At 36.7% G+C, this 14,050-nt stretch overlaps 1 protein-coding gene across 1 annotated transcript in view; it reads left to right on the top strand.

Moving 5' to 3' along the window:
• Positions 1–14,050, top strand: part of LRP1B (LDL receptor related protein 1B) — a 2,136,850-nt gene that overhangs the window by 1,250,274 nt on the left and 872,526 nt on the right. The window contains exon 18 of the mRNA XM_062186250.1: positions 4,493–4,609. Coding sequence (XP_062042234.1) covers positions 4,493–4,609 — 117 coding nt within the window. The remainder of the gene's footprint in view (positions 1–4,492; positions 4,610–14,050) is intronic.

The raw sequence follows: 14,050 nt of genomic DNA, 5'->3' as shown, positions 1-14,050 counted from the left end.
AAAAAAACAACCTGGAGGCGTCACAATACCAGATTTCAAGACATATTACAGGGTGGTTATAATCAAAACAGCCTGGTACAAAAACAGATGGATAGACCAATGGAATAGAACAGAAATGACGAATATCAACCCAAGCATCTACAACCAATGCATCTTTGACAAAGGAGCTAAAATCTATATCTGGAACAAAGACAGTCTCTTCAACAAATGGTGCTGGGAAAACTGGATTTCCACATGCAAAAGTATAAAGCAGACCCCCATCTTACACCTTACACAAAAATCTACTCAAAATGGATGAAAGACCTAAATCTATGACCCAATTCCATCAAATTACTAGAGAACGTTAAGGAAACCCTGCAAAACACTGGCATAGGCAAAAAGTTCTTAGAAAAGACTCTAGAGGCACAGGTAATGAAAGCCAAAACTGACAAATATGATTAAATCAAATTGAGAAGTTTCTGCGCTGCAAAAGAAACCTCAGCAAAGTGAAGAGGCAGCTGATAGAATAGGCAAAATTATTTGCAATCTGTGGAACTGATAATATATAAAGATATATATATATATATATATATATATATATATATATATATATAAAGAAACTCAACACCAACAAAACAAACAACCTGGTTAAGAAATGGGCAAAGGACATAAACTGGCATTTTTCAAAAGTGGAAATCCAAATGACTAACAGACACCTGAAAAAATGCTCAGGATCATTGCCATCAGCGAAATGCAAATCAAAACCATAGTAAGGTTTCACCTCACCTGTGTTAAAATGGCTTTCATGCAGAAATCAAGAAACAACAAATGCTGATGAAGATGTAGGGAAAAGGATACCCTAATCCACTGCTGGTGGGAATGCAAACTGTTATAGGCACTGTGGAAGACACTACGGAGTTACCTCAGAAATCTGAATATAGACCAACCATAAGACCCAGCCTTCTCACTCCTGGAAATTTACCCAAGGGAAATGAAATCAGCATATGAAAGAATTGTCTGTACCCCCATGTTCATTGCAGCTCAATTCACAATAGCTAAGATATGGAATCAACCCAAATGTCTGCCAACTGAAGACTGGATAAAGAAATTGTAGGATATGTACATTATGGAATACTGCACAGTGGTAAAATAAAATGAAATTTTGTCCTTTGCAACAAAATGGATGAAACTAGAAAACATCTTACTTAGTGAAATAAGCCAGTCCTGAAAGGACAAATACCGTATGTTCTCCCTGATCCGTGATAACTAATTGAGCACCTGAAAGTGAAATTGACACTTAGTGATGCAATGACTTTGAACAGCCTTTGTCCTGACTGTTGAGGAATAGTTTTTTTTTTTTTTTCATACAATTTGTTGAACTCTTTACTTAGTATAGAGTTAATCATATGTGTATAAAGTTAATTGAAAATAGATCTCAGTAAAACATAAGTATGGGGGCCAGCACTGTGGCTTAGTAGGTAAAAGCCACTGCGTGCAGTGCTGGCATCCCATATGGGCACCAGTTCTGGTCCCGGCTGCACCTCTTTCAATCCAACTCTCTACTATGGCCTGGGAAAGCAGTAGAAGATGGCCCAAATCTTTGGGCCCCTGCACCCACATGGGAGACCCATGCTGCCAACTGAAGACTGGATAAAGAAGAAGCTTCTGTCTCCTGGCTTCAGATCAGCATATCTCTGGCCATTGTGGCCAACTGAGGGGTGAACCAGTGGATGGAAGAGCCCCCCCCCCATCTCCTTCTCTCTCTGTGTATCTCTGACTTTCAAATAAATAAATATTTTTTTTTTGACAGGCAGAGTTAGACAGTGAGAAAGAGAGAAACAGAGAGAAAGGTCTTCCTTCCGTTGGTTCACCCCAAAAATGGCTGCTACGGCCAACGCGCTGCACCAATCTGAAACCAGGAGCCAGGTGCTTCCTCCTGGTCTCCCATGCGGGTGCAGGGCCCAAGCACTTGGACCATCCACCACTGCCTTCCCGGGCCACAGCAGAGAGCTAGACTAGAAGAGGAGCAACTGGGACAGAATCTGGTGCCCCAACCCGGACTAGAACCCCGGGTGCCAGTGTCGCAGGCAGAGGATTAGCCTAGTGAGCCGCAGCGCCAGCCTTAAATAAATAATCTTTTTAAAAAAACATAAGAATGGGAATATGAGAGGGATGAGGAAGAGGGGTGGGGATGTGGGTAGGGGGGCAGGAACGATGGGAAGAATCATTATGTTCCTAAAGTTGTATTTATGAAATACATGAAGTTTTTATTCATGAAATAAAAGGTTTTGGAAAAAAAAGAGGAAATTACAGATTGAATAAAATAGAGAATGGAGAAAGAAGTGAGATATGTAGAAAAAAAGAAGAAAGAGAGACAAAGGAAAAGCAGAGAATGGAAGAGAGGTCAGGGAGGAAGGACAGAAAGGAGAATTGAAAAAAAAATCCCATTAGTAATTTTTTAAATGCTCAAAATATAAAAAGTATTTACTTTAACCAGTGAAACAATATATGAGTATTGTAAATGAAAATTATTAATCTGCCCTTTTGCTCTATTCCTCCTTCTCACTGAGTAAACTAATGGCAATATTTTGTATGCATCCTTATCCATCCCTCTCTTGGCTAGTATAATAATATAATATAAGTATACTATACTATAATAAAGTATAATATGAACATATAATTATGTCCATACACACAACAGGATTATAGAAGTATTCACACATTTTTCTATGAATATTTGTGAAATGGGAAAAATCAAATAAGCATTGTATATTTTAAATATTTTCTTTATTTATCTGAAAGGTAGGCAGAGACGGAAAGAGAACTTCTATCTACTGTTTCACCCTCTGAATGCCTGCAGTGGCTCTGGCTGAACTCCCCACCAGAGTCAAAAGACTGCAACTAAACATTAGGTCTTGTGTTTAGGAGTCAGAGATTCAATTACTTGAATCATGATCTACTGCCTCCCAGGTTCTGCATCAGCACAAAGTTGAAATATGGGGCCTGAGCCAGGAACAAAACCCAAACTCTATCATATGGTATGCCAGCGTCTTAACCTGCAGGTCAAATGCCTGGCCCTGTGTTAAATGTTTTAGATTCTGAGTCTTTATCAATATAAGCAAAGCAAAAAGATTTTTCTTAGTATCTCCAGTTATACACACCAAGGTTACAAACAGTATGTTCACTCCAATGTGTCACACCAGGGAACAAATTCTTCATTTATTTTTTTCAAATACTCCTGTAGCAATAATGTATATGTATTTTTACATTGAAATTATACTTTTCTTATAGAGAAATAAATGTATGTAAATTTTAAGTAACCTCTGAAATTTTGATTTACTTGAGTTTGAACTACTCTCTGTATCGACCATTAGAACCCAAGCTCACAGAATTTGGTGACATATAAACACATTCTTATGATTCTCAAGCCCAGGTTACAAGGACAATATATAAATTAAGCAAGGTTTTTTAACTACAGAAATGGAGAACCCTAATTGTTGTCATCTACCCAACTCCCACCTAATCATAATTCATAAATCCAAGTACCCCCTTCCAAAATAATCCCATTCTTTTCTGTAATCCAATAAAAGGATAGGCTTGATGTTCTACTGACACACAATGAAGACAGATTTTTTTGTTTAGAGAAACAAAAGGGGAAAAAAAGGAAAACCAAATATTGAAACTAGGTTCCTAACAATCAAATGCCCAAGAGAAGAACTAGGTTTTCATGCTTTCAAAGGCAGACCTGATTGTAATAGAAAGTGGCAATCAAATTCTCTGTAGAACATCACCTCTATACTGAGTAAGTTTAAACCTCTGCCTTTGGCTAACACAGAAAGCAAGGTCTTATGTTCATGTTCATTGAAACCCTTCAGAGAGCCCCAAAGCAGAATCCATTAATATGCTTTGATTTTTTAAAAAATCAAACTTTACCAGTATAACTGTGCTAAAAAGCAAGTTCAAAAAACATCTTCAGGCTGAATGCACATTTTAGACAATACTTTTTGCATTTTCATTTTATGCTTTGAATTATTTAGAGATCAAGAAGTAAATTCATTGAAAATATTACAGGAGAACAACAATTTTTGCTTAGACTCCAAATGCTTCCTCCCATATAGCAGCTAAAGTTGTCTTCCTTTATTGCCAAGTGTTATGCAAAATTCTCTTTTGTTAATCAAAAGTTGGATGAAATTTAATTCGACCATGTATTCATAAGCATGTGCCAGACAAAAACTTTTCAATAATGAATTCATAGCTTCATTTATGGAATTGTGTGAGGATTACTGAATATCTTGTCACTTAGCAATGCATTTAATTGAATGGCAGAGCATGTGAACTTTAGAGAAGGCAGGCAAGTTGGCCTTGTGAAATATTAAATAAAATTTAGGTTTTAAATATTTTATCTTAACAGAAATATCTTGTGTGTAAAAGAGATATTGCATGCTTTGCTATAGCCTAATGTTATTCAAAAGGCCTCTAATAATACTCTTTTTATGTTCATTGATCATCACAGCCAGGACATGCCAGGTAGATCAGTTTTCCTGTGGAAATGGGCGTTGCATTCCCAGAGCATGGCTGTGTGACAGGGAAGATGACTGTGGTGACCAGACAGATGAAATGGCATCTTGTGGTAAGTTGTGAGTGAAATATGCTATTAGTAGAGACTGGCTCTGATGGAACATTCTGTCACTATAACTCCCTTAAAAAGCTGTGTGTCTCATATGTCTCACATGTATAAAGTCATATCAGCAAGGCAGGAGGCCTGTTACTTTCATTGCAGCCTTCTGAACATGATTGTGCACTGTAAGGACAAATTCAGAATATACCCCTGCGTGAGGCACTGACAACATTCTCAGATGAAATTAATGCATCACTATATTGCAGATTGTATTGGAAGGAGGTTATTATCAGGCTAACAGGATATCCTCAACTGTTCATTTTTAATCAAATGTCTGTAATGATTAAAACTGTCAAAGAGAATAGCTCTTTGAGTAACATTTGTAGTAGCATAAGGTGAGCCTGTTTTTGTTGACAAGTATTTGAAATATTCTAGTAGTAATACATAATCCAGACTGAGACTACATAGTTGGGAAATCATTTGTTGCATTTCTTTTTTTTTTTTTAAAAAAGGATAAAGTATTACATTGTACATCTAAAGTCAGGACAGGAGCTGATCAGTTCATTGTTGCTTATAGTGTCCATTTCACTTAACAGGTTTCCCCTTTGGCGCTCAGTTGTCACCGATCAGGGAAAACAAATGATATTTGTCTCTTTGGGACTGGCTTAATTCACTCAGCATGATGTTTTCCAGATTGCTCCATCTTGTTGCAGATGACTGGGTTTCGTTGTTTCTTACTGCTGTATAGTATTCTATGGAGTACATGTCCCATAATTTCTTTATCCAGTCTACTGTTGATGGGCATTTGGGTTGGTTCCAGGTCTTAGCTATTGTGAATTGAGCTGCAATAAACATTAATGTGCAGATGGCTTTTTTATTTGCCAAATTAATTTCCTTTGGGTAAATTCCAAGGAGTGGGATGGCTGGGTTGTATGGTAGGGTTATGTTCAGGTTTCTGAGGAATCTCCAGACAGACTTCCATAGTGGCTTAACCAGTTTGCATTCCCACCAACAGTGGGTTAGTGTCCCTTTTTCCCCACATCCTCTCCAGCATCTGTTGTTGGTAGATTTCTGAATGTGAGCCATTCTCACCGGGGTGAGATGGAACCTCATTGTGGTTTTGATTTGCATTTCTCTGATGGCTAGTGATCTTGAACATTTTTTCATGTGTCTGTTGGCCATTTGGATTTCCTCTTTCGAAAAATGTCTATTGAGGTCCTCGGCCCATCTCTTAAGTGGGTTGTTTGTTTTGTTGTTGTGGATTTTCTTGATTTCTTTGTAGATTCTGGTTATCAATCCTTTATCTGTAGTATAGTTTGCGAATATTTTTTCCCCATTCTGTTGGTTGCCTCTTCACTTTCCTGACTGTTTCTTTTGAAGTACAGAAACTTCTCAATTTGATGCAATCCCAAATGTTAATTTTGGTTTTGACTGCCTGTGCTGTTGGAGTATTTTCCAGGACAATCAAACACCTTGGAACAATCAAATACCTTGGAATAAACTTAACCAAAGACGTTAAAGATCTCTACGATGAAAACTACAAAACCTTACAGAAAGAAATAGAAGAGGATACCAAAAAATGGAGAAATCTTCCATGCTCATGGATTGGAAGAATCAATATCATCAAAATGTCTATTCTCCCAAAAGCAATTTATACATTCAATGCAATACCCATCAAGATCCCGAAGACCTTCTTCTCAGATCTGGAAAAAATGATGCTGAAATTCATATGGAGACACAGAAGACCTCGAATAGCCAAAGCAATCCTGTACAACAAAAACAAAGCCGGAGGCATCACAATACCTGATTTTAGGACATACTGCAGGGCAGTTGTTATCAAAACAGCATGGTACTGGTAGAGAAACAGATGGATAGACCAATGGAACAGAATAGAAACACCAGAAATCAATCCAAACATCTACAGCCAACTTATATTTGACCAAAGATCCAAATCTAATCCCTGGAATAAGGACAGTCTATTCAATAAATGGTGCTGGGTAAATTGGATTTCCACATGCAGAAGCTTGAAGCAAGACCCATACCTATCACCTTACACAAAAATTCACTCAACATGGATTAAAGACTTAAATCTACGACCCGAAACCATCAAATTATTAGAGAGCATTGGAGAAACCCTGCAAGATATAGGCACAGGCAAAGACTTCCTGGAAAATACTCCAATAGCACAGGCAGTCAAAACCAAAATTAACATTTGGGATTGCATTTGTTGCATTTCTATAGAGTCGTATGATTCTGGCTAACATTATTATTCTAAGAATATTTTTGTTGATGACAAAATTCCTGATATTTTCCACTGATTCTCCTTCTTGGAAAAGTAGTTGAAATTTACTATTACATGAATTTGCAAATTTAATTACTCTCATTTGTCTTCCTGTATCAGAATGTTTCATTATCATTTGTTTCAATAATGTCTAGTCAAACATTGTAAAAGAATAAAACAGGTTTTCTAAGAATTGTGCTTTATATTAGTTATGGCCATGGATTTTTACAATTTCTGAGAAAACTTTGTCTATAAAACGATATTTTAGCAATTCATTAAAAGTATAAAGCATTTTAACATTTTAATAAGTTAATCCTTTGTTAATCCTTTAACGGGAAGAGAGTAATACTGTTTTTGATCCCCTCAATTTCAATGCCTCTATTTACAAATTTTATAAAAATTGTCTTGTGTTCTATAGTTAAATCCTGGCACATATTTGAATTTTATAACCTCTGAATAAAGTCAGTCATGGTAATTCATGTGGTCAAGAAAATAACAGTAGTGCAGAAGAAAGCAATGAAGAGCTCAAGCAATGAGTATTTAATCACGCATTTTATATGTAGAATGTCTGGAGCCTGGCCAATAATAATGCAAGCTGGACAGTGTGTTCTCTCCTTCCTAATGTCTGGACTGATCATTTTGTCCAGAAGGTGACTAAATCTGCTACCAGGGCTCTATGGTTTTCAGAAAACTCGATTCTAGTCCTGTTTTCTGCATTCCCATCCACGTCATACCAGAAAGATAATGAGAAACATGAAAATATTAAAGACAGAGAGGCCTGGAAATCAGATAAGAAATGTAGTAAAAATAAAATATAGTAGAGAAATAAAGTACAAGCTCATTATATAAAACTTCTCTTTGTTTTGTAAATAGGTCTGGGGCCAGACCTTTTAATTTATTCTAATGATAAATTATTTTAAACAAAGAAAGAAAAATGCTTAAGATTTAAATAATATTCTGAATAATTTTTCTACAAAACTTAATGAGCTTTCATGAAAGGAGGGGAAGAGGAATTTCAGGATATGCCAGATATGTTTTCTTTTTAAATAAATTATTTATTAATTTATTTGTTTGAGAAGAAGGTTAAAGACAGACAGACGGAGAGACAGAGAAAAAGGTCTTACATCCACCAGTTCACTCCCTGAAAGGCTGCAACAGCTGTAGATGGGCCAATCCGAAGCCAGGAACTTCTTCTGGGTCTCCCACACTAGCACCTATTTAAAAAAAAATAATTTCAGTGGCATTTGCCTTTATAAGTTAATTACACATTTTAAGTTGAGACTGTGTGTGACCAAACACATAATAAGAAAGGCCCTCTGAGGATTCTGCCTTAATCTTTAAGCAACTTTTGTCTTCAGATGTAGAGAACGAGAATCTGTAAATTGATACAAGAAGGCCCAAGTCCTTGGGCCCCTGCACCTGCATGGGAGACCTGGAAGAAGCTCCTGGCTCCTAGCTTCGGATCGGCACAGCTCTGGCCATTGTGGCCAATTGGGGAGTGAGCCATTGGATGGAAGACCTCTTACTTCTCTCTGTGTAACTCTGAATTTCAAATAAAAAAAAATAAATCTTAAAAAAAATAATGAAAGAGGTCAGTGTTGTGGTGCAGCAGGTAAAGCTGCTGCTGCAATGCCATCATTTCATAGCAGCATGCTTGTTGGAGTCCTGGCTACTCTGCTTCCAATGCAGCTTCATGCTAAAGGCAGCAGATCATGGTCCAAGTGCCTGGGCCTCTGTCACTCATGTGGGAGATAACGAAGAAGTTCCTGATTAATGATTTCAGCATCGCCCAGAATTGGCTGTTGCAGCCAACTGGGGAATTGGTGAGCAGATGGAAGACCTGTCTCTTTCTTTGTCTCTTATTCCTACTTCTGTCACTCTGCCTTCAGAATAAGTATTTTCTGAAAAGATTACTATAGACACCATCAAAGCATAAAATGTTAATCATACTTTTATTTAACCGTTCCTTGCATGACTGTGTTTGCAGGGTTATTCCTTGCCAAGTGCCCTGCTAAACCTTCATGTGGATTTCCATTGATTATATTAAAGTTCATGGCCTCAATGAGAAGTTGATATTCAAAATATGCAGAGTTTCTATTTTGCAAAATGAAAATATTCTAGACATCTACTGATAATAGTATTAATATAGTTAGCACTACTGAAATGTACACTTAAAATGACTAAGGAGGTAAATTTTTTTTCTACAAATTAAAGATAAAATTCATAACCAAGACATAAGTAGAATGTAGTATCCCATTTGTGGTATTTCTACAAGAGATAATAGTGTACTTATTACCTTCAAAAACTTAGATTCTAGGCTTCTGTCAAGGAAACCTTTTATAAAAAAAAAAATATTTATTTGAAAGAGTTACACAGAGAGAGGAGAGGCAGAGAGAGAGAGGTCTTCTATCCGATGGTTCACTCCCCAGTTGGCCACAACAGCCGGAGCTGCGCCAATCCAAAGCCAGGAGCTTCCTCCAGGCCATCTTCTACTGCTTTCTCAGGCCATAGCAGAGAGCTGGATTGGAAGAGGAGCAGCTAGATCTCGAACCCGCGCCCATATGGGATGCCCGCACTTCAGACCAGGGCGTTAACCCGCTGCACCACAGTGCTGGCCCTAAGGTAATCTTTCACTAGCAGTCTTACAAAGTAATTGATATGTTGAGTTTCCATTCAATTAAAATAGGATTTTTGCACTATCTTTTAAAATTTCATATACGGTATACAGATGTCTTATATTTCATATATATAGATTCAGAAATTTGTGATACTTCCCATCCTATCCCTATTCCCTCCCACAGGCCCACCCTTTTTTCTCCCTCTCATAGTCCCATTATTAAATTTTTGAAGTTTTTTAAAATAAATTTTAGGTGTACAAACTTCATGTATTTCATATATACAAATTTAGGAACATAGTGATTCTTCCCATCCTACCCTCCCTCCTGCCTGCTCTCCCACCCTTCTTCCTCCTTGATCTCCCAGTCCCATTCTATTTTTTTTTTACAAAGATCTATTTTCAATTACCTTTATACTCATAAGATTAACCCTACACTAAGAGTTCAGCAAATAGTATGAAGAAGAAAAAAAAAACAAACCTTTTTCCTGAACAGTGAAACAGTTGTTAAAAACCATTAAATCTCAAAATTTCCATTTCACTCCAATAGATTAGCTTTTAATTACTCTGTTAGCTACTACTGATCAGAGAAAACAATGGTATTTGTCTTTTGGAGGCTGGCTTATTTCACTGAATATAATAGTTACCAGTTGCATCCATTTTGTTGGAAAAGACAGGATTTCATTTTTTTTTTTTTTTTTTTTACTGCTGTGTGGTATTTCATAGTATACATATTGCATAATGTCTTTAGGAAGCCTTCAGTTGATGGACATCTGGATTGATTCCATATCTAGCTATTTGTGATTGGACTGCAATAAACATGGAGATACAGATCACACTTTCATCTACTAATTTCATTTCCTTTGGGTAAATTCCCAGGAGAGATGGCTGATTCATATGGTAGCTCTATATTCAACTTTCTGTGGTATCTCTGTAATGTCTTCCACAGTAGTTGTACCACCAATAGTGGAACATGCTACCTCTTTCCCCACATCTTCTCCAGCACTTGTTTTTGTTTTTGTTTTTTAAATTTCTGTAGGAGAGCCATGGTAACTGGGGCGAGGTGAAGCTAATTGTGGTTTTGATCTGCATTTCCCTGATGGCTAGTGATCTTGAGAACTTTTTCATGTTTCTGTTGGCTATTTGAATTTCCTCTCTTGAAAAATGCCTATTCAAATTATTTGTCTATTTCTTAACTGGATTTTTGTTTTGTTGTTTTGAGTTTCTTGAGCTCTTTATAGATTCTAGATATTGATCCTTTAACAGTTGCATGGTTTGCAAATATTTTTTCCCATTCAGTCAGTTGCATTTTCACTTGGCTAAGTGTCTTTTATAGTTCAGAAGTGTCTCAATTTAATGTAATTTCACTTGTCAATTTTGGCTTTGATTGCCTGTGCTTCTGGGGTCTTTTCAGGAAGTCTTTGCCAATGCAATGTCTTGCAGAGTTTCCCCAGTATTCTCTAGTGATTTGATGGTATCAGCTTGTAGATTCAGATCTTTGTTTCATCTTGAGTGGATTTTTATGTAAGATGTTAAGTAAGGGTCTTGCTTCATAGTTCTACACATGGAGATCCAGTTTTCCCAGCACCATTTATTGAAGAGACTGTTCTTACTCCAGGGATGGATTTTTTAACTCCTTTGTCAAAGATAAGTTGGTTGTAGATGCATGGATTAATTTCTGGAGTTTCTATTCTGTTCCATTGGTTTACATGTCTATTTCTGAGCCAGTAGCAGGGTAGTTTTGATTATAACTTCCCTATAATATGTCTTGATATCTGGTAGTGTGATCCCTTAGTGGTATTTTTCTTGTTTAAGACTGCTTGAACTGTTTGGGGTCTCTCTGGTTTCCATATAAATTTCAGCATTTTTTTTTTAGATCTGAGAAGAATGTCATCGTTATTTTGATTGAGATCACATTGAATCTGTAAATTGCTTTTGGCAGTAAGGACATTTTGATGATGTTGAGTCTTCCAATCCATGAATATGGAAGATCTTTCAATTTTTGTGTTTTCTTCTATTTCTTTAATGTATTGTAATTTTCCTTGTAGAGATATTTATTGTCCTGAGATAAATTTATGCCAAGAAATTTAATTAATTTGTAGATATAATGAATAGGATTGATCTTAAATGTTCATTCTCAGCCATGGCATTGACTGTGTATACAAAGGCTATTGATTTTTCTGTGTTAATTTTATATTTGGCCACTTTACCAAACCCTTCCATGAGTTCCAATAGTCTCTCAGTGGCATCTGTTGGTTCCCCTTATATAGAATCATTTCATCTGCAAATAGGGATAATTTGACTTCCTCCTTTCCAATTTGTATACCTTTGGTTTCTTTTTCTGGCCTAATGTCTCTGGCTAAAACTTCCAGGACTATATTGAATAGCAGTGGGCATCCTCATCTGGATCCAGATCTCAGTGGAAAGGCTTCCAACTTTTCCCCATTCAATAAGATGCTGGCTGCAGGTTTGTCATAAATTTCCCAGATTGTCTTAAGGAATATTCCTTGTATACCCAATCTGCTTAAAGTTTTCTTCATGAAAGGATGTTATATTTTATCAAATGCTTTCTCTGCATCTATTGAGCTAATTATATGATTTTTGTTCTTCAATTTGTTAATGTTAGGTATCACATTGATTGGTTTGCAAATGTTTAACCATCCCTGCATACCAGGGATAAACCATACTTAGTCTGGGCTAATGATCTTTCTAACATGTTGTTGGATTAGATTAGCTCATATTTTTTTGAGGATTTTTGCATCTATGTTCATCAGGGATATTGATCTGTAGTTTTCTTTCTCTTTTTTATCTTTTTCTGATTTAGGAATTAAGGTGATGTTGGCTCTGAAGGAGCTTGGGAAGATTCCCTCCCTTTCAATTGTTTTGAATAGCTTGTGGAGAATTGGAATTACTTCTTTAAATGTCTGGCTGAATTCAGCAATGAAGCTTATGGTCCTGGGCTTTTCTTTGTTGGGACTGTCTTAATTACTGATACATTTTCAGTCTTGGTTAATAGTCTGTTTAGGTTTTCCATGTCTTCCTGACTCAATTTTAATAGATTGTATGCATCTAAGAGTCTCTCTGTGTTCTAGGCTTCCCAATCTGTTGGCATAGAACTGATTGTAGTAATTCCAGCTGATTCTTTTTATTTCAGTAGTATATATAGTTACCTTTGTTTTTCATTTGATATTATTGTTTTGGGTTTCCCTCTCTGTTTTTGGTTTGTTAGATGTATCAATTTTGTTCATTTTTTCAAAAAACCAGTTCTCTTCATTTCACTGATCTTTGTATTTTTGTTTCAATTTATTTATTTTCTAATTGTAATAATTATTTTGCTCTACTATTTTTCAGTTTGGTTTGCTGTTGCTTTTCTAAGTCCTTGAGATGCATTGATAGCTCATTTATTTGGTACCTTTCTGATTTATTCATGTAGGCACCAGTTGTTACAAACTTCCCTTTTAACAGTGTATCCCATAAGTTTTGATATGTTGTACTGTCATCTTCTACTGTTCCCAGAGATTTTTTAATTTCTCTTCTGATTTCTTCTGTGACCCACTCTTCATTCAGGAGCATGCTGTTCAGTCTCCATGTGTTTGTGTATGTTCTAGGATCCTTGAGTTGTGGATTTCCAGTTTCATCGTGTTGTGTTCAGAGAACATGCATGATATGATGTTCTTTTTTTTAAAATTTCTGAGACTTGCTTTATGGTCTAGCATACGATCTATCTTAGAGAAAGATCCATGTACTGATGAGAAGAATGCATATTCTGAAAGTGTGGGATGAATAGTTCTGTAGATATCAGGTTCATTTTGTCCATAATGTCAATTAGCTCTGTTGTTTTTTGCTAATTTTTTGTCTAGTTCATTAGTCCATTGATAAAAGTGTGGTGTTGAAGCCCCCTATTACTATCGCATTGGAATCCATGTCTCCTTTTGTTGGTTTTTTTTTTGTTTGTTTTTTTTTGCTTTTTGTTTTTTTGACAGGCAGAATGGACAGTGAGAGAGAGAGACAGAGAAAGGTCTTCCTTTTCTGTTGGTTCACTCCCTAATGGCCGCTGCGGCCAGCGCACTGTGGCCAGCGTAGCATGCTAATCCAAAGCCAGGAGCCAGGTGCTTTTCCTGGTCTCCCATGCCGATGCAGGGCCCAAGCATGTAGGCCATCCTCCACTTCCTTCCTAGGCCACAGCAGAAAGCTGGACAGGAAGAGGAGCAACCTGGACAGAATCTGGCACCACGACCGGGACTAGAACCCAGGGTGCCGGCACCCCAGGCGGAGGATTAGCCTAGTGAGCCATGTCTCCCTTTGAATCTATTAATATGTCTGTTAAATAGCCAGGTGCCCTGCAATTGGTGCATATAAATTTATTATATGTTCTTGTTGAATTGATCTTTTAGTCATTACATAGTGCCCCTCTTTGTCTCTTTAACAGTTTTTGTGTTCATTCTGTTTTGTTTGATATTAGGATTGCTACCACTGCTTTTTTTTTTTTTTTTTTTTTGCTTTCCATTAGCATGGAATATATTTTTCCATCCTTTCACTTTCAGTGTATGTGATTATT

Source organism: Lepus europaeus, chromosome 1, assembly GCF_033115175.1.
Source record: "Lepus europaeus isolate LE1 chromosome 1, mLepTim1.pri, whole genome shotgun sequence".
Classification (NCBI taxonomy): domain Eukaryota; kingdom Metazoa; phylum Chordata; class Mammalia; order Lagomorpha; family Leporidae; genus Lepus; species Lepus europaeus.
This window is presented reverse-complemented; position numbering and strand designations above follow the sequence as displayed.